Source organism: Mya arenaria, chromosome 4 (genome assembly GCF_026914265.1).
Source record: "Mya arenaria isolate MELC-2E11 chromosome 4, ASM2691426v1".
Classification (NCBI taxonomy): Eukaryota; Metazoa; Mollusca; class Bivalvia; order Myida; family Myidae; genus Mya; species Mya arenaria.
The window spans coordinates 23,349,053-23,370,319 of NC_069125.1; the positions used below are offsets into that span (position 1 = coordinate 23,349,053).

At 33.8% G+C, this 21,267-nt stretch overlaps 1 protein-coding gene across 1 annotated transcript; it reads left to right on the forward strand.

The window, feature by feature from the left end:
• The first annotated feature begins 9,041 nt into the window (after positions 1-9,041).
• LOC128232993 (ras-related and estrogen-regulated growth inhibitor-like) lies at positions 9,042-16,366 on the forward strand. Its single transcript, XM_052946837.1, has 4 exons — positions 9,042-10,094; positions 11,761-11,817; positions 14,012-14,085; positions 15,403-16,366. The coding sequence occupies exons 1-4, from the start codon at positions 10,019-10,021 to the stop codon at positions 15,823-15,825; spliced, it is 630 nt and encodes a 209-aa protein (XP_052802797.1). The 5' UTR covers positions 9,042-10,018; the 3' UTR covers positions 15,826-16,366.
• Positions 16,367-21,267: the final 4,901 nt, after the last annotated feature.

Sequence of the window (21,267 nt, forward strand, 5' to 3'; positions counted from 1 at the left end):
TCCTTTTTTTCAAGCTCTTGAATTTCTGTTCTGTTATAAACATACGTCCTGAATATGATTTTCAATGGTTTCATAAATCTGTTTGCCAGCTTTTACAACAGTGTAAATAGAGTGTATAGTCCATACCCGTATATTTACTAGGATCTAATGCTAATGCTTTTAAAACGTCATAAGTCTTTACTATCTGGTTTTCTTTCTAAATCCGGGATATCTTTTTTTTTAAATATGTTTTTATGAGCACAGTGGTTAAATAGTCATTGTATTCTTTTGCTTTATCTTGATTTGAAGACAAATATTTATTTTTAGAATAATCAGGCTGAATGATCTAGGAATACAATAGAGTGTTTCATACATATCGCCAAAATTGATTTGGTTCAGATTTAACTTTCTGAGACATACGGTTTTCATAATTTCTTTTGCCTGAGTTTACAACTTCGTTAACCTGATTTCGTACAAGTTTGTAATCTTGAAAATCCACATCTTTTGCGATGCGAAATACGCGATTCACTTCTGGCGTTTTCTCTCATAACATCATTTTACGTCCATCTAGGTTTGGTTTTCGATCCTTTACTTGGTTAAAATTTTGGTACATGATCATTTTCACATTTTTCATATTCGTTTTTAAAACCTCCTCACATTTCAATATCAAAGTTATGTAATCCATTTATGTTTTTTTTTTCTTCTCTTTCTTACATTGTTTGGTCTGGGGTTACACAGATGCCATTCCACCTACTCCTATTGTCATCCTCACTCTTTGGCCTTATTATACCAGGTAAGCATTTTCAATTTCAGTTCAATTCTAGAAAAAAAACACATAATTGCTTACATGTATTTGTAAAGTGTCATTAAATCATCATAAGCATTACTGAAACATTTTTGTTTGTTTTAGATGATCGCCTTACTCGATACTAAAATTTATTTAATGAGTTCGGGTTGATGTCCACCTGTTATTAATTTGTGTCTTTCAATATTTACCGTTGGATTAAAGATGAAGTAGGGGTTGTAAGTGAAGTTAAATGCTGTCAGAAGCAAAACTAAGAGCTTATACGAAAACACCAAAACGAACTGAATAATACAATGGAAACTACAGGGACAAATTCAGTGGCCTTAAACAACGTGGAACTAGTACAGAGGGGCTGAGGATCGATGAGAGACACAAAGGTAACAGACATATTACATAAAATAAAGTTAGGACAACCGCCATGCAAGTCAGCGGAAACGTGAATTTACTGGGGCGAGGGGGTGTACAACGTCTTACAAGTTACCAACATAAGCTTCATCGAAGTCAGTGTCTCGAATGAAAAATACGGAAGTTATGATAAGTTATGCAACGGAAACAATAAACAAACACATACGTGTACTACGAAACTATTGGCTGATGTCGATTTCGTTTCACTCTTGTGAAATAGTTTTCATACCAAATAGCGATATCGAATCGGAACTGTCTAAAACTAACTGTTATTTGAATGATTTCAATTACGTCCCTTTGTCGGCGATTTCTGTTTACTTCTATTAAATGGCGCCAATACTTTAAATCACCTTAAATGCACACATGATCTATATTAAGCGTACTCCTGAAAATAAGTTTGCTTTATTTTTATTGTGATAAAAGGTTTCATTAGGAACCAAGTAGGAACAGATAAGTACGTACATGTATAACTTTCAATTTAAACGCGTGTGGATGCGTCAGTTCTGACATCAATTTTTATTAGTTAACATTGACAGCAATAAAAGTTTTACTCGAAACTGCCTTGTCCAGACACTTCAATGATGTCTAGCTCGGTGAATGAAAATCAGGCGACAGGCGGGTCCATACATTGATAATTGACTTAAAAGGGTTAATAACTTGACTTTGTTTGATTTTGTATGTAAAATATGACACAAAAAGATGAAATGATGTTTCGAGACTCCTTCATAAATACTGTTTAACATTGTAAAAAATGGTTTAAATATTTAGACATTAAAAATATTTCAAAGTAAGCGGTTTAGATTAGAATTTGTGATATGCATCGTCATATAGAAAACAAACGAGATTAATAATTACGGTGATGTAAAGAACGCAGCTGCCTTCAACCTATCATGACTTTGTCCTTGTCGAAACTTTCCATTACCCCAGTTGATCATCCCAATCCTTCAGATATTCAAATTCATATTGATTTCCACTTTTCTGCCCTGTTTCCCTCCAACTTTTTCGGAAAGACTACAGCGATCGTTGAAGACATAGTTGAATGGGGTTAAATTAAGTGGAAATTCCACAAAGTATTGAGAAAAGAAGGGAAGTGGTAATTGTTGTTTTTTTTCGTTTAACCAAACAGTTAAACATAACGTACCATTTAATAACGTACTAATTATTTTTGCTTTCTACACCTGCTGTGTAAATCTTAAAGACAAAGAGCTGAAATATATAAGTATCCGGAATAACCTCGTAGTTGCAATATATCACTTAATGCGCAATATAAAAACGACAACATGAATTCCAACTGAACACACTGAATCTCGATCTATGGACCATTTATCAAAAATGGCAACACAATCAGTACATACATTTATTCGTATATGTTTTCAGATTATTTACAAAGCCTTAATATGTGTAACACATGAAACATATTTTAAATGTTCAAATTGGATAAATAATTGTTAAAATTAGCGCGCGTTTCCATCGTTTAGATTTGATCCTCTTCATAAATAAAATCACATTCAATATACTTTTTTATTTTTTATTGAACATGAAGTGTTTTTTCTTTAACCTTTATAAAAGTCCGACAAACCGTTTTGAATATCTAAAACATTGCAGTGATTATATGTAATATGATGTACTTGAATTTGATGGATTGTTTTGTACTCGCGGGAACATCATTCTAATGAGAAATACACAGACTCATGATGTGAAGTATGACATGTTATCAATTGGACATGTTTCCAAGCCGTTCTTGCAGATAACCACACACCTGAGAGTAATGGTGTAGCAATTTAAAACTTATTATTTGAAATCCATATACGCACCCCTGGTTTGTTCACTGTGGGTGTTAGAGATTTTAGATTGCTTAGTACTTTGTATTCAAAAGTAATTATTCTATATGAAATGTCATGATAGTTGTCTGCATGTGAATGCTATTGTTTTCTCGATGTGAAAAGGTTTTGTTTTTGTTTTAAAACACAATGGGATGTTTAAGAGCTTTCTTCCAGCGTCTGCTTTGCTTATTGAACGAAGTCCGTATACTATCTGCGTTTGAATGCGGTATATTACCGACCATTGAAGGAACTACTTACAGTAAATAAAGGATAAAATGATGAATGAACAATGAAATTTAAATCATAAACCTTAATCTTTCAATCTCCAAGAGACATGATTTTGTTTGCAATTGCAGACCATCATTATTTAATGCATTCCAATCAAACAAAACTGCAATGGACAAAACCCGAAGAGAGTAAAGCGCACCTGCCCATTTTTCTGGGCAACATCGAGCCTATTGCCTCTATCTCAGCATCTGATACTGGGTAAAAATTTCTAGTTTTGTTCTCCATTTCTACTTGTATTTTCTACTAAGTAAGAACGTATGTTCGTGTCTGTATAATGCCTTGTTCGAACATATGAAGCGTTAAGCATGATTTAGTTTATATTCGTCTCATCCGATAAGCGTTGTAAATATGAATAAGTGATACGCATCATTAATGATATAAAAAAAAGATGGATGATAAAATAAAAGTGTAAAGGCCTTGGCGATGTAATATATGCAGCTGCAGTCAACTAGATTCGAGCTCGTGGGAACTTTCTCAGAACTAAAGATGATCACCTTAATCTTTATCTTATACTTCTTAGGTTTGGTTTTAACGCGACACTCTGCCTCAAACTTTACTGTTAAAACAGATAATTAAAGACGGAGTAGGGATGGCGAAGGGCAATTCCGTCTAGGCATAAACCGATTTTAACTGAAATGCGAGGTATAAATCCGGTTTTCCAAGGCACAAACTAACACATAGGCAGCAACAACAACAAAAACGACTACGACAGCAGCAGCAAACAACGACAACATGAACGTTGCCTCATCGGCTTTAAGGAATGGGCAATGCAAGCGGCAATTACACAGGGATCTCTATGCAGGAATATACAGATTAATGAGACTATTAATATCTCATAAGACTAAAACACATGAAAATGCGTCTTCAAATGATTAAATTATAACACAGGTTCCCGCCATTCAGATAAGACAAACACTGGCTTTGTTAAAGACATGTTACGGAGTAGCATATATCAACAGTAAACAACATTATCAGGATACACAGACTAGTTTTGTTCCGCTGATGACTCTCAACTAAAATTGTTTGATCAACGCCCATTTTACTAAATGTTTAGATAGAGAGTATGGATAAAGAACCTTTTAAAAAGTAATGGGCAATGCCAACTATTTCTATGATTATTTTGTAGGAAAACGTGTATTAATGCGATAAAACAATACACAAGTTCTAGATCAGGGCAAGTTCATACAATGAGGTATATGCCAATGGTATTGATTAGAAAATGGCTTGAACGAAGACCGACGATATTATATGAAAATATTGTTCGTAGTTTACGTAGTATCTTTTACGAGTGTTTGCTATCTTGAAGATAATACTGTTTAAAATGTGAGTCAGAGATGGATATGAATCAGTGTTCATTGAATATCAATATGCTAAATAATAAACTCCGTGGTCTTAACCAAATCCATGCATACTGTTCCATGAGCAGGGGAGGGCGTAATTATTTAACACCTATAAAACAGACAAACGTTGTTTACCTTTTGAAATGATGGATTGATCTATATTTACCTAGAACAATGAACCATACTTCTGTTCAATACTCTTACACACGAATGTCAGATATAACGTACATCGATATTCATCATCCATTGTTGTGACGTTAATTTTTGCTCGGTTTTGAGGGTGTGAATCTTTTAGGTTTTGTTTAAACTTTGTTTATTGTACAAAGATTGTGAAGGTAATACTTTCACTCTCGTTGGAACCCGGAGAAAACCCACTTATCTTGGTAACTTGGCTATTTATTGTTCTATCAATTATTTTATGCCCCTATTTGTGTATGCGTATATTAATGAACTACGAATATACATAAGAAGATGTATATACTTAATTCTAAATAAAATTTATGCTATGTAATACAACACCATTTCCTTCATTCTTTTCTCAATATAGATCAATAGTTGAAAATACGGCACTAAGTTTGTTAATTTAATTATGAACCTCAAGTACCAATTTATTTTGAATTATAAAGTAAACAACAACAACAACAACAACAACAACAACTGTATTTATTTTTCATTGATATGCATGAGAACTATACCCCGTGAATCACAACAACCGTAGTGTTACCACCTTGCGCAATATCATATTCCATACATTTGTTTCCTGAGTTGAGAGTCGTTTTGATAAACACCTGTTACAATGACTTATAATGCACCTTTATAGTTTATTTGTCTGGGCCGTCTTTCGATTCAATCGATTCATCTATATAATTTTAATGAATATTGCTACTTGCTGTTATGAGCAATGGCGTGTTACATTTCTGAAAATTACTTATGCAACTTTTTTTAAAGGGATCGACGGTCATTTGTTCTTGGCATCTTGACGTCCACTCAATTTTGTTTACAATTAAATGCAGATGCAAATTCCTCGATATGATATAAGGTGATACTTATTATGCACTTTTATTTGTTTGATTGTTTTGTACATGGTATCGTGCCATTATTGCAGATAACCACCAACCTTATGAGAGTTGTGGTATAGCTATTGTAACTAATTGTTTGAAAACTGTATTACACGCATATCTTTCTTGCTTATCACCTCACATTACTGATTTGTTCAAACGGTGGTTTTGTGTTTTTTTTTTTATTTTGTTTACTTCTTTGTCTTTGATGAAGACGTTATTTAAAACAAATATTCTTTGCTCGGATAGCTCTTAACCTAATTAGAAAACAAGATATAACTTATATTAATTCTGCTCCTCAGTGTGTTTCTTTAAACGAAATATCTCTTGTCAAAACAGATGCATTAGATCAAGCACGTCACGGGTTTTTCGCTCATAAGTTTTGTCATTGATTGTCTTAGTATCGTTTGGCAGATCTACCCCTGTGGTTATGTTCATTTCACAGGGACGATTTCAGGATATGAAGTTGGAACAGCTGTTTCCGGTGTCACATTGGAATCAGTGTCGAAACACCTTGATGATATTAATATGTCTCTTAAATGGTGCCTTGTGGTGTATTTTATGCCATTTTTGCAAAGTTAGCCTGCAAAGTGTACTTGGATTATCTTAGGGGGTGCACATCGGGTGCGTGCCCTTTATCCACAAGCGTTTCTTGTCTGAAACGTTACTAAAATAGAGATGTGAAATCACACACTAAGGGTATGTTTCACTGCGATGTAAATATACGATGTATTTTTTTCATAAACTTTACTTCTTGAACTTGTAGTTTCATTTGACGTTCAATCAATCTTGACTGACTGGTTCGTGTTACAACAAACTTGACCTGTTAATTGTTCATTGAACACAGCATAAATGATTAAGGTCTGCTTTACCTAAAACATTCTTAATCAAACGAGCATTCACACATAATAAGGTAGAAATGAAAATTTATAAAATAAGTCCTTTCATCAATAGACATTTCTTCAGAATATTTTTTTAACCAAAGACCTAAATATGTCACTATGAGACATAACCATGTTCAGAATCACAAAAAAGAAACACTAATTAAGGCGTTACCAAACTTAACACAAAAGAATTATAAAAAAATCCAAAGGGAATAAGGCGCACCTGCCCTGTCTTTCAATGATGCAAACATGCAGTTCAATGTGCAACACCAGGCTAAGTACTTCTGTCTTAACATTGGATATTGGCGAACTTTTTTCCATGTCGACTTGAATTGTTCAGCATGTGGTGATATTGCTGCTTGCGCTCTGATCTGCTCCATCAGTTTTAGTTAATCCACGACCTAGGAATAATAAAACTGAAAGTAAAATATGCTCGTAAATGCTTTCCTCATAGGGGAATAGTTTAAAACAGTCAGTATGAATTTCCCTTATGCACAAAGACTGACAGACACTCAACTAGAGACACACAGCGACACATTGCAACACATGCCGATACAGAGAGAGTTGTTTTTTGAAATTCGGACTCAAAATTAAAGATTGCTCACAGTTTTCAATTTGTGCCACATTGTCTTTCGATTCGTTTAAGTTTTCACTGCAATAATGCAGAGTTGTTTTGTTATGCCCGAACTACTTAGTAGTAGAAAATCGTGTTGCTGGTTCCGAGTAACGCAAAATAAAATGAAAACTAAACACTTGCCTTATTTAAAGTGTATATGGAATATAAAACTACGGAACAAAAAGAATAAAAAGGAAGTTGAAACCGGTAGAGGAAAGAATATAACTATTGCATTTTTACGTTTGGTGTTTAAATTTGTTGAATATGACAGTTTATTGTGTCAACCGCATTTATTATTCCCATTGGTATATCAAAATATTTAAACAAAGTGTCATGCAAAAGCTATATCTAAGAGCGTTTCATTTTCACGGATGTGTTTCTCTCAAACTATATCATGTATATAGATTGCGAAAAATTAAACAGATTAATTGGTCTGGCCGACATTTGCTTGAAACTAATATCTAAATTGAACGAATTCTTTGGCGAATGTGCAAGACTTTGACAACGCCTAAATTGCATTCCGGCTTTTGAAGATACATTTTATTGGTTTAGGAAGTAGAACTGGGTAGACCTGGCAAGTCATTCACTTCAACTGCGCACCTGAACAATGTCTTGTGCACGGTTGTAAAAAAACGTTTGCTTGTAATGAGCACATTCCTATTGTTTAAAAAACGCACACAAGCATGATCAAACGATCTGTGTTTAATGTTCAGTCTTGTTGTTTTCGATTAAAATCCTAAATATCTAGATTAAAGATTGAAAATGTTTTGTAAATATATATTATATTTAAGGCACTGGTGGCCAATATACCGTTGTCCTTGAAATGCGTATTGATAACGCTCGGTAGTAAATGTCACCACCAACGGAGGACATTTTTGTATCAGCATGGAGATTTCAGACTAAGCAAATTTGTGTAAGTCATAGAGATATCAGTGATAAATCGTCCAAAGTCAATACCTGCTTTCCTTGTAAGTGGTTTGCGTTCATTCTTTGTTTAAAATTTGATTTGATAAAGTTTTAAAAAGGGAAGACTATTTGAAGCTGATGTGCTAATATTATATTCTGTGGTGGTTTTACTTTATGCATCAAGGTAAACAAAACGATTACCTTGCTCAATATTAGTTGCGTGACAGAAATGGTATAGAACTTAAATCATTTGCCAATTTGTAATGGTTTTATCCGTACTCTATTTCGATTTAAAAATGTAGGCCAATACATATTCAGAAACTGCTAGCACTTAATTTTATAGGGATGTTATCGGTGCAGGCGGTTCATAATCAACATGTAAAGAGCGATTTTTATCAACAAGGTATGCTTAAATGATTTCAATTAGCCGCTTCCATTGATGCTATGCTACCATAAAAGTGCCCCAACTTCAATATTCAAATGTATGTAGATTGGATGGCATATTGAAAGCGAGGTGAACTAATTGACCTCTTTGTACATGGTAAAGTGGTTTGCAAAATTTGCAAATTCCTAACGCAAACGATAAGCTCTCAAACTTCATTAGAGAACTTTTGAGGAGACTTATTTTACGTTGAACATTTGAAACATAATAATTGTTTGAGTCGAGAAATGTTTTTATGTTTATACTTTCAAAACCTAAGATGTTTATACTTTCAAAAGTCTTAAATTAAACCCTCGTTCTGCACATAAATTAATGCAGTGTGAAAACACTCCAAACCAATTCTCATTTTCTTGATCCAAATAGCAAATAAAGTGAAGTTAATATCAATCAAGAAAAGCAGGTACTTCCATGTGTCCAAACTTTCCTCCCGGTAAATCTTAGCGGAGTTCAGTTGCAGATTGTTAATTGTGTTTACTTTGGTAATTTTCTCTTGCAGGTACGTCCGAATAAATGGTTCGAACAAGTAAATGTAAGCACCAGGAGAAAACCACACACTGATAAACTACGTATACAAGGAGAGCACTGGACACATAGCGATGCTTCAAAAATGATGAATAGGATGAGTTGTTACTACAATGATTATGAAGAAAGCAGTGGTGGCAAAGCGCATAATATACGTGGATTTAATATAACTGATAGCGGTTTTTGAACAGATATAGAGAAGAGAACACCTGGAGTGAAAGCAAACGGGTTCAAAAGAGGATCTTTATTCATCAATGCACTGGATCGCTGACGGAAGTTATGTATGAGTTGATCGCAGTTGAATCATCGCGTATATGTTGTGAAAAACGCATCTATTGATTTAAAACATAAAGAAGTAGTTATACCATTTGAGGTGATTGTCTCCTGTTAAGCTGTTTGTTTCTTCAATTTGTTTGGGATAACATATGTCTAAGCCGATACTTATATAAATTGACTCAGACGGAGCCGCATTTCTTCATGGATTTTATCGTCTCTGTATTGAATTTTAAATTGATATAACATTATGTGCACATGAAATAAACCATACGGAATTTATATTCGTTTTGAAGTGCTTTTTAATAAGTGTTCAATTAACTTATTAACAGTTGCATTTAATAATGAAAGCAGAGATAAACTAATGGAAAAATACAGACCTGACTCATATTGTGAATGTGTATTTTTTATTCAATTCAATTAGATGAAATCATATTTGAAGAATAGTTTGACGAAAGTTCGTTTGTCGGATATTTTTCCGTTAAACAGTTATTTTGTCATTATCATCTGCGATATTGTCCAAAGCATAATTTGCAAATGCTTCTCAGAGCGATTTGATTCTGTGTGTTGTCAATACAGTTTCCTGTATTGATACAGAACAGTTAAAACATAAAAATTACCGAATTAAACAGAGGACACATTTTGTGGAGTTCTAAATGTAAGAACAAACTGTTGCTATGACATCAAATGGCAAGAACAAGTCGGTGGAATCCAAAATTTGCATACTCGGGGGACCAGGCGTCGGGAAATCAGGTATAGAATTATTGTTTTGTTTTTCATAACTAAGAAACATATATCACATCGCAGCCACGCTAATGAACGTGCAGGGAAACAGTGTTTTGTTGTAATAAGGGTATGCCAAAAACAAAAATGACTTCTTGTGACTCATTTCATTTATGGACTAGATGATTCGAGTTTCTTGTATTTACTGCTGTTATTCTTTTTTGCGCTTGACTTATGCATGGTGGTAAATAGTTTTGGGTCAAATTTAACAAAAGAATGGAAACTATAGGGACAAAGATAACTGCCTTGAGTTAAACCACTGTCTGTTTGAAGGCACACATATCAATGCTCAACTAACAACAAACAGATACACAATGTAATTTATAGGGCAACACACATAACGAAACTATCAAAAAATCATCATTTGTAAATGTAAGGGTAACGGCATTGGAGAGATCAGTGATAATTAAGTAAGAATTCACTGTATTAATTAACCGTTTTACAAGCGCCAAACCTGTAACAAGTTTTTGTCAACTTTTCCCTGTTGGTGCATTCAGATTATAATCATGTTTTTTTTTGTATTTAAGAAAACGAATTAAAATCATGTTTAATAAAAAGGACAGTACTTTTATACATGTAAATAACCGAAACCTTGCATGACAAAAAATAACCGTATTTTTTTAGCTAACAATGTTTTAAAAACAAGTATTGAAATACGTATTTCTTTAAATACTTAAAAATAAATTGGTTAGGCTTTCACCCAGTATTTACTTAATATCTCATAAACTCTTTACGTAATATTCACGTAAATGCGTTAAGTAGATTTCAAACAGAACCTTAGTACAAAATAAACAAGGTAGAGCTGTAATTACATATCTCTTGGATTTTCAAAAGCAATGTAAATATCATGTTTCTAATTAAATCAAAAAAGTGTTTAATAGTGCAATGCTTTCATTATAAAAACAAAATTGTGCATATCTATGTTTTCTGTATGGACTGTCTTACTCAGATTAAAAATGATAATGAATGCAATTTCCGTGTCTTGTATCCTGTGTGCTAGGTTGTTCGTGTTAGATGCTATTTTGCTGTCCTGCTTTCTGTGAGCAGTTTTTTTTTTGTTTAATGCAAATTTGGTGTCCTTCATTCTGTGAACAGTCTTTTTTTGGTTTAATGCAAATTTACTGTCCTGTATTATGCGAGCATTCGTGTCTGCGTTAAATGCAAATTTGCTGTCCTGTATCCTGTTATCAGTCTTGTTTAAGTTTAATGTGAATAAAAAAAATATACAAACATATTTTTAGAAAACACAAATAACAGAGTTTTATTTTAATTTTTATTTTAAAACTTACTTAATGCCATAGGTTCTGGAGACATCAGCACTTATGTAAAGATTAATACTGTTGACCTGAGTTTGAAATGTCAGACCAGTTATTATTTCAATCAACTTTATTAAAATAATATGGACACTAATATCCTTCACTAGGAAAGCGAGCTGCGAAGTAACACTGGATATTGGAAAATCACTATTTTGTTGAAACAAAAACATCGCATGTTTTTAATTTCATGTAAAAGAGTTGAAATTACATTGTTCCTAAAGCTCCAGCTTATACAAGACGTTTCTTATGGTTAGTATACATACAAACATTATTTTCATGTGAACGCACTCTAATAACATAAGTACGTATTTTCTCTTCAGCTCTGGTTGTTCGGTTCCTGACCAAACGTTTTATATGGGAGTATGATCCAACACTAGGTAAGAGCTTCGGTAATCACCCTTCATGCGTCGGTGTTTGGACCGAGTGCACTTGTTTTTGGACTGGGTGCTCGGGTAATTAGCCTTGGTGGCTCTTGGATTCGTGACCCGAACATCTCCCCACGTCTCCTCATGATTGCTTTTGATCATCCTGATTCCATTATGTTACCTGTAAGGAAATCATGAGACCGCAATTATGTAGTAAAGAATGAAAACTAGCCACAGTCATTAGTGTTTAGTTAGTAGAGGCCAAAATGATAAATTGTTGCATGACGCTTGTATTCACATTTTGCGTAGATGATAAGTGTTGGGGGTTTCAGCGTAAAATATAAATATCTTACGAGATGAAATACACTGGGATCTTACACTGAAAGAAACAATTTCATTTATTCCATACTGGTATTTCCTTTATTCCATACTGGTATTTCATTAAACATGCTATTAAAATGAAATTTAATGGAAAACGCGCCATATTTGAGACATCATGATATCATTCCGTTAATGGCAGCATCGAATAGAGTAAAACTGACAAAAATTTCAAAAACTAAAAATATATTTTAATCAACTCACTGTTTGAAACAGGAAATTTATCAAGCATTGTTTTTCAATACACCACCGATAAGCATTACATACTTTGCATTCATTAAGTGTTCTGAAATGAACCGCCCAAAGCATTATCTTCGGCTGTTGCCCAGAATATGATATTTCGATTAAATGGATTGTTTTGTACATTTGCTGAAATAAATATAAAGTTTACAGGTTAAGTATAAGTAAAGCCAGACATGCTCATAAGCATTCAAAAATATGAATACATAATTTTAACAACATTACAGTAACTGAGTGGAAAACACACTGACAGAACGTTGTATTTGTCGGCAAGGAATGCGTCGCCAACGAAACCGAAATCTTGATTGGAAATGAACTCATTCTTAAACAGCCATCCAATCTTCTTGATTTGTGTTTTCCCCTCCCCTAGCAGTGGTAGCAATTAAAGTGTTTTTTTACTGACTTAAGCAATTTTCGCTATCTGGAAATACACTTAAAGATGATGTTATTATTAATTATCTCGAAGAGATGTTAGTAGTTGTACGATTTATGAGCCAGTGGTGGTATTATGTCTTCTAAGAGTTGTACATTTATACAGGAATGAGATTTATGATTTTGATTAATAGGCTTGAAAGATTTTAGATAAAGAAAATATTATCAATATTTTCTATAATAGAATCAATATTGAGACCATTTGAAAAATATATATCAGACCAATTATATTTTCTTTCTAATGCATTGAATATGTCTTTGTGGACTAAGAACCTTCTACAATAAGTATTCAAATTGAATGTTGAAATGTATTTTGGTATACTTGGCATATAATAAAACGTAAAATTGATATTATGTTATGCGCATAAGCAATTGGAGCACTTCTGCCGTTTTTCTTCTTACCTCGGATGTATGTGGATGGTTTAGCATATCAGTATTCTTGACATTTAATTACGCTGCAAGTAGATCACGAAGTCATTTCAATTTAGAAGTTAAGCCTAAGGACTTTCCCATATCAATTTTACTGATTTATGCAAAAAAATCTCTTAACTTGAAATCAAATTGAACTACTTAAACCAATGTACCCTTAAAATCCTGAGGCTCGTCGTATGGCAGAGATGGCCGAGGTGTTCCGAATGGCGCTTTAGACCTAGCTTACTAGGCTTATACATGGTTACGTTTACCTGTTTTACGTATGTTTTTTTTTCTTTTTCGTTGACAGTTGTTCCCCGAAGATATAAAGTGCATGTATGGTAATACTCTTGGTGTCGTGTTGTCTTTATGTTAAGTCTATTTCTTATGTGTATGCCAAAACTTAAAACCGTGTACATTGTAATCCATGCCGATTAACACATATGTATCCTCAATGTAATTCCCATTGCAAGCAAGAAACAGTGGACGAGCGTTGTAATCTACTTTCCTTATATAAATATTCAATGATAAATTAAAACAATTAATTTAGACAAGAATATGCAAGTGGACGTCAAAACTGCTTCTTTCAGATATTATATACTGGGTTTTAATTATGGCCAAGGTTTAAGTTTTTTGCATGTTGAGAACGCCACGAGGGCTTTGACAATTCACCGACTTTGCTATTTGAGAACAGACGAGACTAAAACGGATATCATTTAACCATCTGTCTTTCTTTTTTTTTAAGAATCTACATACAAGCATAACACGACGATAGACGACGAATCTGTTGTCATGGAGATCCTTGATACTGCAGGACAGGTAAACACATCTTTATTTTTTTTGTGGTGATATATAATGGCATCAGTGTAGGCTTTAATGTTCAGGTTTTGAATATGATTATCTACTAAGCATGTCCCTGGAGTCAGAAATCACTCATTCTCGCCCAAAAATAAAATGGAAAAACTTGCTTTGAAGTTTAGTATTTCAATTAAAAAAATGAGGTGGTATTAAGCCAATTTAGTACTGATTGCGCAATGATCTTACCGAATCATTGACAAAGAAATTATTTGTAGATGATGTAAAAAGAGTTATTTTTAACACAAAAACATGTCATAATAATACAATATTTAGCTTAACAATTTACCTAAGATAAACTATTGTATTCATATTAATTAATCTCAGAACTTTCAACTTTATGATACACATCGATGATGGATATGGCAAATGGTACTTGGCATTCATTTTCGGGAACATGCACGAGCCATTGATAGATCAGGGATTTTAATTACAGAACGGGGTCTGCAAATCCAATCATAAAATACTCAGGAGTTAACAGGCTATGAATGAACACATTCGTGTTTCTTGTTAATCTGTATCCAGTGTTCTCGCCTTTGCCATCCGTTAACGATACACTCATGTGACATTGAAATTGAACATACGTATGAAAACCATCTGATTTTTTTTTAAATACTTTTGGGTCTCATCTTACAATATAACACCACAACATTCCACATGATCGGCACATTTAGAAATGTTAAATCTAGCGATTTAACCTTATTTTGCTAGTATGTGCAAGAAGTTTATTTTGCCGCGAATTGTCTGATTCTCATTGTTTTGTGAACTTCAGACTTGAGTCAAGCCTATAAAAGAGGTAGAAGGGTACTACGATTTGTAGAACTCGGCAAAAAGGAGAATTTGAAGCAAACTAATGTTTACTTCCTGTTGTGTTGCACTAAAATGCACAGAAAATAGAGCTTTGTACAGGCACTCTACAATAAATTTATGCTTGGTTCATTGCGAAATGGTATACTAGACAAATAGCTAAATATTTAGATGTTTTAGATATCAAATATTTGTTTGCATAGCATATGCTATTTTTTTGAGATTTCACCACTTGTTTTGTATTTCATTAACATAAAATATTGAATGATACATATTTACTCAGTTCGAGCTACACCAGAACTGATTTCTATCCAGAGAGTGATTATAAATGTTAGCATCTTATGGAGTAAAAACAAAACTCAAACCCATGCGTTCGTGAATAAGGGCATAAAACAGAAATTCTGAGATAACAGAACATAAAGCTGTTTGCTACATATGTTTTCACATTACAGAGGTGTTCATTTTCTATTTCAGGAATGGAGTATACACAGAGAGGGTCACGTCCGATGGGCGGATGGATTCGTTCTTGTATATGCAATCAACGACAGACACAGCTTTGAAGAAGTATCAAGTATCAAACAGTGTCTTGATGAAGTTAAAAAGACAAACGTACAGTGTGTACTTGTTGGGAATAAAATTGACTTACTTCACGAAGTAAACGTTCCAACAAGTGAGGGTGAAAGGTTAGCGTCGGACTGGGCATGCGCATTTTTCGAAACTTCCGCTTCCGATGGTGGGGAAGATATTTCCGAATTATTCCATGAACTTCATAGGGAAATTCGTCGCAGGAAAATGATAGAATGTAAACCCAGACGACGAAGTTCTGCGCATCAGATGCGACAGGTTTTCACGAAAATGTTTAAAACTCAAACAAGTAAGGTGACAAGTCCTAGCTGAAGAATTTAACTTAACTTCTCACTAAGCTTTATTGTGATAACGTCAGCTAGTGACAAAAATATGCTGGATTCCTATATACATAATTCAGATTACATCATCATATGCTTTGGATTGTGTATAGAATTAATTTGAGAATCAGTTTAAACAGTTGTCATTTGTTACTAGAAAATGTTTCAAGGCGTTTGTTCTCCTCTATGATCTTCATTACCAACGCAGACTCTTGACATCTGCAGGTGTTGTGCGTTTCCTTTAAATTAAACCAGAAATAAACGGATTTACTTTGAATAGCAATTTGAATATGCGCTTTATTACATGTTTACTTTTGTACTTTGTTACTGTTTAAGATACTTATGTTATCGTTGAACACAATAAAATATTTCTTAAACAATTTCTTTTATAGCCTGAAATAATTTATACCGAGAAAATATAAACGGTATTACAATCACTTTAATCACGCGTTTGGTGTTAGGGCTGTATAAGGTGCATCGCCCTTTTGTATTGTTACTATTTAAGTTAATCCTAGTATAAGCTTTGAACAATTCGTACTTTCATTTATTTTCACTCATCATAAATTCACGCGAAACCCTTTGAACTGAACGAGACCCTTTATGGTATGTTGGTATAAAACCGACAAATTACAAAAAATCGATTGGCGTATTCGCTTCATCGTGTCCAGCTTTATGTTAAAATCACTTACTTTAATACACCTAATAGAACGGAAGAAAATAAAATATCTAGCTGACACATATGGTAAACTCCCAGTTCACGGAAGAAAAGGGCAGCTTGATCTGAATGACCAAAGTGCTAGTCAATGTTAGCCCCTCGCTAACAAAGACGCCATCGCTCAAATATCTAACTTCATTTAGCCTTCAAAATACTGCAACAAGAATGGTGCAACAATATTGACAAGATTGTTTCAATTAAATATTCACGGGCAACGTGTCAAACGATTCCGAAACTGTCAGTTTTGTATGGCAGCTTCTCAGATCAAGAAATAGCATAACTGGTTTTGCCGATCATGATTTATTCCCTATGCTATTTCCATGGCTGTCAGATACATTAAACGTTCGCAATGCTTTTCCCTATTGCTTTTAGTTTTTTTTTATTATAGAGAAGAGTGTTTCTTCGCCGGGAGAACTGTTTAGGAACTCCACTTATCTATGTAATAAACTTTAACGCATTGATTAATATGAAGGGCTGCACTTATATCAGGCGGAAATTGAGTGAGAGGAGAAGCAAGTGAAGGAGATGAATATTCTTGCAACGACCTTAATCAAAACACTATACAAGGCATCGTTTTCTGTTTGTATTAATAGATATGGAAAAGAAACCTTTTCTGTTTGGATCGCAATTAAATGAAGGATTCATGAATCATGACAACTTGAAAACCGAATTTGCTGTTACCATTTACTGGCATGATAATCTGCATATTGAAAACGGAAATGTATCTGTGATTTGGCGTTTCCCCTCACATTATAATGGTACATATCATAACCAGGAACAGCGTCAAACAGATATGCGTTTTATATAGAAAATATGCCGTAAGCAAACATAGGTGACGCCATAATTTATTGCTCTTGGAAAAGAACGTTGGTTCCCAGTTTGTGATGGGTTGAATGAATGATCATCGGTTTTTATATGTGAATAAAATGACTTTTTCAGTAAAAAAATATTGACACGATGCCACCAACTAATCAATCATTCAAAAAATATCTGCTTGTTGCGGTTCAGTCTAATAGACCAGGTTACATATCACTTTTTCAATTTCCTTATACATTTAGATGAAAATAGGCAAACTTCATAACGGAAAATGCCATTTCTAGCGTTTTACGTATATGACAATGATACATTTCCTCAATATTCAGTTAAAATCCAATTGATTTAAGCAATTAAAAGGGCACGTCATGTTTGCTCACTCACTTAGAGGTTAAGCACCGTTGATTGTTCCTGTTATTCATTAATCTTTGAGATATTGATGTACTTTTCTATCTGATTGCTATCTGATTGATTATAATAACACATGACTGAGTTCAGAATATAACAACTATTTATGATATGCATTACTCAAACTTAAACAAAATATTAACCTTAAAACTTAATATTCTCAACATTATGTATATAGAGAGTACATCCGGGACAACACCCGGGCACTTGGCATTTAGTTATAACGTACCTGAAGACTTGTCCTGATTGTTGCGGTTCAGTCAGATTAATGCTTGATGCTGTTAGTATTGCTTATGTTGACGAAAGTTTAATAGCTATGCGTTTTTAAGTACCAGTCTCGGTAAAATACCTTCTCAGAACGTAACATAAATACATGAAATTAGTTAGATTTGTAAGATTAATTGTGAGATTTAAACCATTAATGTAACAAACATATCCATATGGTTATTATTAATACTTGATTATACTTCATAAACTCATGTGTATAATGTTGTGTAAATGTATGATAGGTCGTGGAACTTACAAATATATTATTCCGCATATTTGATCAATATTTGAATACTCGACATCCTATTAAATGCTAAAATGGTGTAAGCTATGACCCGGTGCGGTAAGCCTTCGACCGGCTTAAACCCTACTGTCCACCTTTGGCGTCTGTTCTAGCTGATGTATTGTTATAGAATAGGTGTCAACCGCCGCAACACCTCAATGGTAGAGGTGGCTTTGGGTGCGGAAACGCCACTTAACCAGAAACACAAATAAACAAACACCACAAACAGACAACACGCGCCCCCACATAGCTTTACCAAGCAATTATGAAGTCAAAAGTCGCAATTATACCTTTATAACAAATAAGAGAAACAAAACAAAACCAAATAAACAACAACTACAGCAACAGCATTGTAGCCATTCGTCATCGTCAACGGAGGGATGAAAAAATAGCGTTCGACAAGAACAAGGAACATTTCATGTTTACATATCAAACTTTGTGTACATTTTACTACGACAAAACACATACAAATGTTAATAAGGTCTCGCTACTCTATTGAGTAATATGACCTTGGACAAGAAAGAGAAATAGAGCGAGAAAATTTACGTACGAAGTTCTATATAAATAGGTTTATATAATTTAATATGTAACACAAGTTCGCTTCTGTAAAATGTAAAAATGGTGTAAACCGTTCAGAATGGTGCGATTAGTCATTCGTCGGTTTAGACAGTACCAGTATCCAACGTTATGCTTCTGTTGCCAAAGCACGTCTATTTTTCTACATCTACAATATTGCCAGCTATTGCAATAAATGGATTTGATTTACGTCGATACAAACCAGATTATTTTGTTCAATAATGATGAATTATACAAATTTTCCGTTTTTTAGACTTATCAAATTGTTTTGCCAACATGTCATAATACGTGCAACGTTCAAAGCACATTAGAACTGATTTGACACAAGCATAAAAACAAAACAGTATACGAAACAATGAATTTTTATCGTAAAAAGAAATACTGTTAACTTATTTTGATTACACAAATTAAAACAGAATTAAGCAATGAAATGGTATTAACAAGAGTGCATTGTTCTTGTCGGGTTATTGGCAAAGAAAATATTAATTACAGGTGTTTTGGAACTTGGAACGATCTGGGGGGGGGGGGGGGTTGGAAGCGGAAATGGTATAAAAACTTACTGTTTAGCACAACAATTTACCTAAGATGCTGCACATGTAATAATTAATATAAAAACATTGAACTTCCTGATACAGAACAACAATGGATATGGCGAAGGTATGCTTCATGGCATTCATTTTTTTAACATGCACAGCTATTGATGGATCAGATCTATATTTTAATAATAGAACGGGGTCTGCAAATCTAATCATAAAACACTCAGGAGTTAACAGGCTATGAATGAACACATTTATGTTTCTTGTCAATCCGTATCCAATATCCCTGCTTTAGTCATCCGCTAAGCCAAGATTTCAGTAAACCCAAAAAACATTTTTTTTCATCACATTTTAATAAAATTGTTGTAATCCATTAGATTTTGCTATACTAAACATAAACCCTGAAGGCAATTTCAGTGACAAGAGGACAAGCGCATCTACAGGTCTGGTGTATGTCTACTTTGGCTTGTTATAACTTTTTGTAGCTGATGCTCTGCTGGGACAGTTGCAATTGGTTTTGATAATGACAATAGCAGTATTGCAGTCAGTAATTCAGACGTTCGTAAACATAGACAAAGATATATATATATATATATATATATATATATATTATAATATTATATATATATATATACCAACGATCCCCAAAATAACCTTCATTCAGCTTTTTTCAAACTAACGTTGATACATAGGCGCCTTTTACATATATCACTGGAAGTTACTGTCGCATAGGCAAAAATCATAATGCTTCAGGCTAAATATTTACACCAGCGATGAAAGGGAACACATTGTGTACATATATAGGGTGATACAATTATGGTTTGAGACTGGAATTCACGTAAAAAGTATGGTTCAAATTAATTAGTTTTTTACTAGATATACAATATAAGCGTTTTCTTTTCTAATGGAAAACATAAAGTGTTGTTCGTAACGACTCGCGTGGTTCTTAACGTCCATAATAATGCCAACATACACAACGTTATGTCGTACTTTCGGCTCTCCCATTCTACACAACGCTAATAACACCCTCTGTCAGATTTATTCTTCGTTATTTGAATATTCTGCCATAAGTTCTGCCAAGCTAATCTTGGATATTTTGTTCGGGTTTTGCACAGTTCTACTGAATGAAGAAAATAGAACAAGAAAAAATTGACGCCATTCTAGTTTAAACAGTTGACTAAAACGTAAACTATTTGTCTCTCACAAGAGGTTCTCGGGAGTCGGTTTTTATTGCTTCTTAAAAATAAAACCATTACTGGTTTTACCTAAACCGACTCGAGAGTGATTTGTTAAAGCTATCGTAATTCTCGAGTATCAGTATAAACTTAACAAAAAATGTTAGAAAAGATCATTAGATTATTTCCTTCTTTTGTTAACACAACACAGACTTTTTGTGAAATCGAATCCATAAATGCATAATATTGAGTGGCGTATACACAAAGAGGGTCAGGTCAGATGGTGTACTGTTTCGTTTCTCACGTACATGCATCATAGTGGAACTCGTCGAATGTATGCCAAGACGTCGGAGTGACAGATGCGACAGGTTTTCACAAATAAGGTGGCCTCTCCTTGTTAAATGATTTTTACTTTGCTCTATCCTGGATGCCTATTAAAGATAATTATCCAGTGAGCTGCACAGCGGCAATCTTTTTGCACTTTTAATATCTTTAATGGCTGGAGAAACATAAAATACAGATGTCAGTTATTTAAAAAAAAAACACAACTGTATTAAAGCGTTAACTCTCCTCTATGATCTCCATTATCAACGCAGAATCTTGACATCTGCAGATGTTGTGAGTTTCCTTTGAGTGGAAGAAGAAATGTACGATTATACAT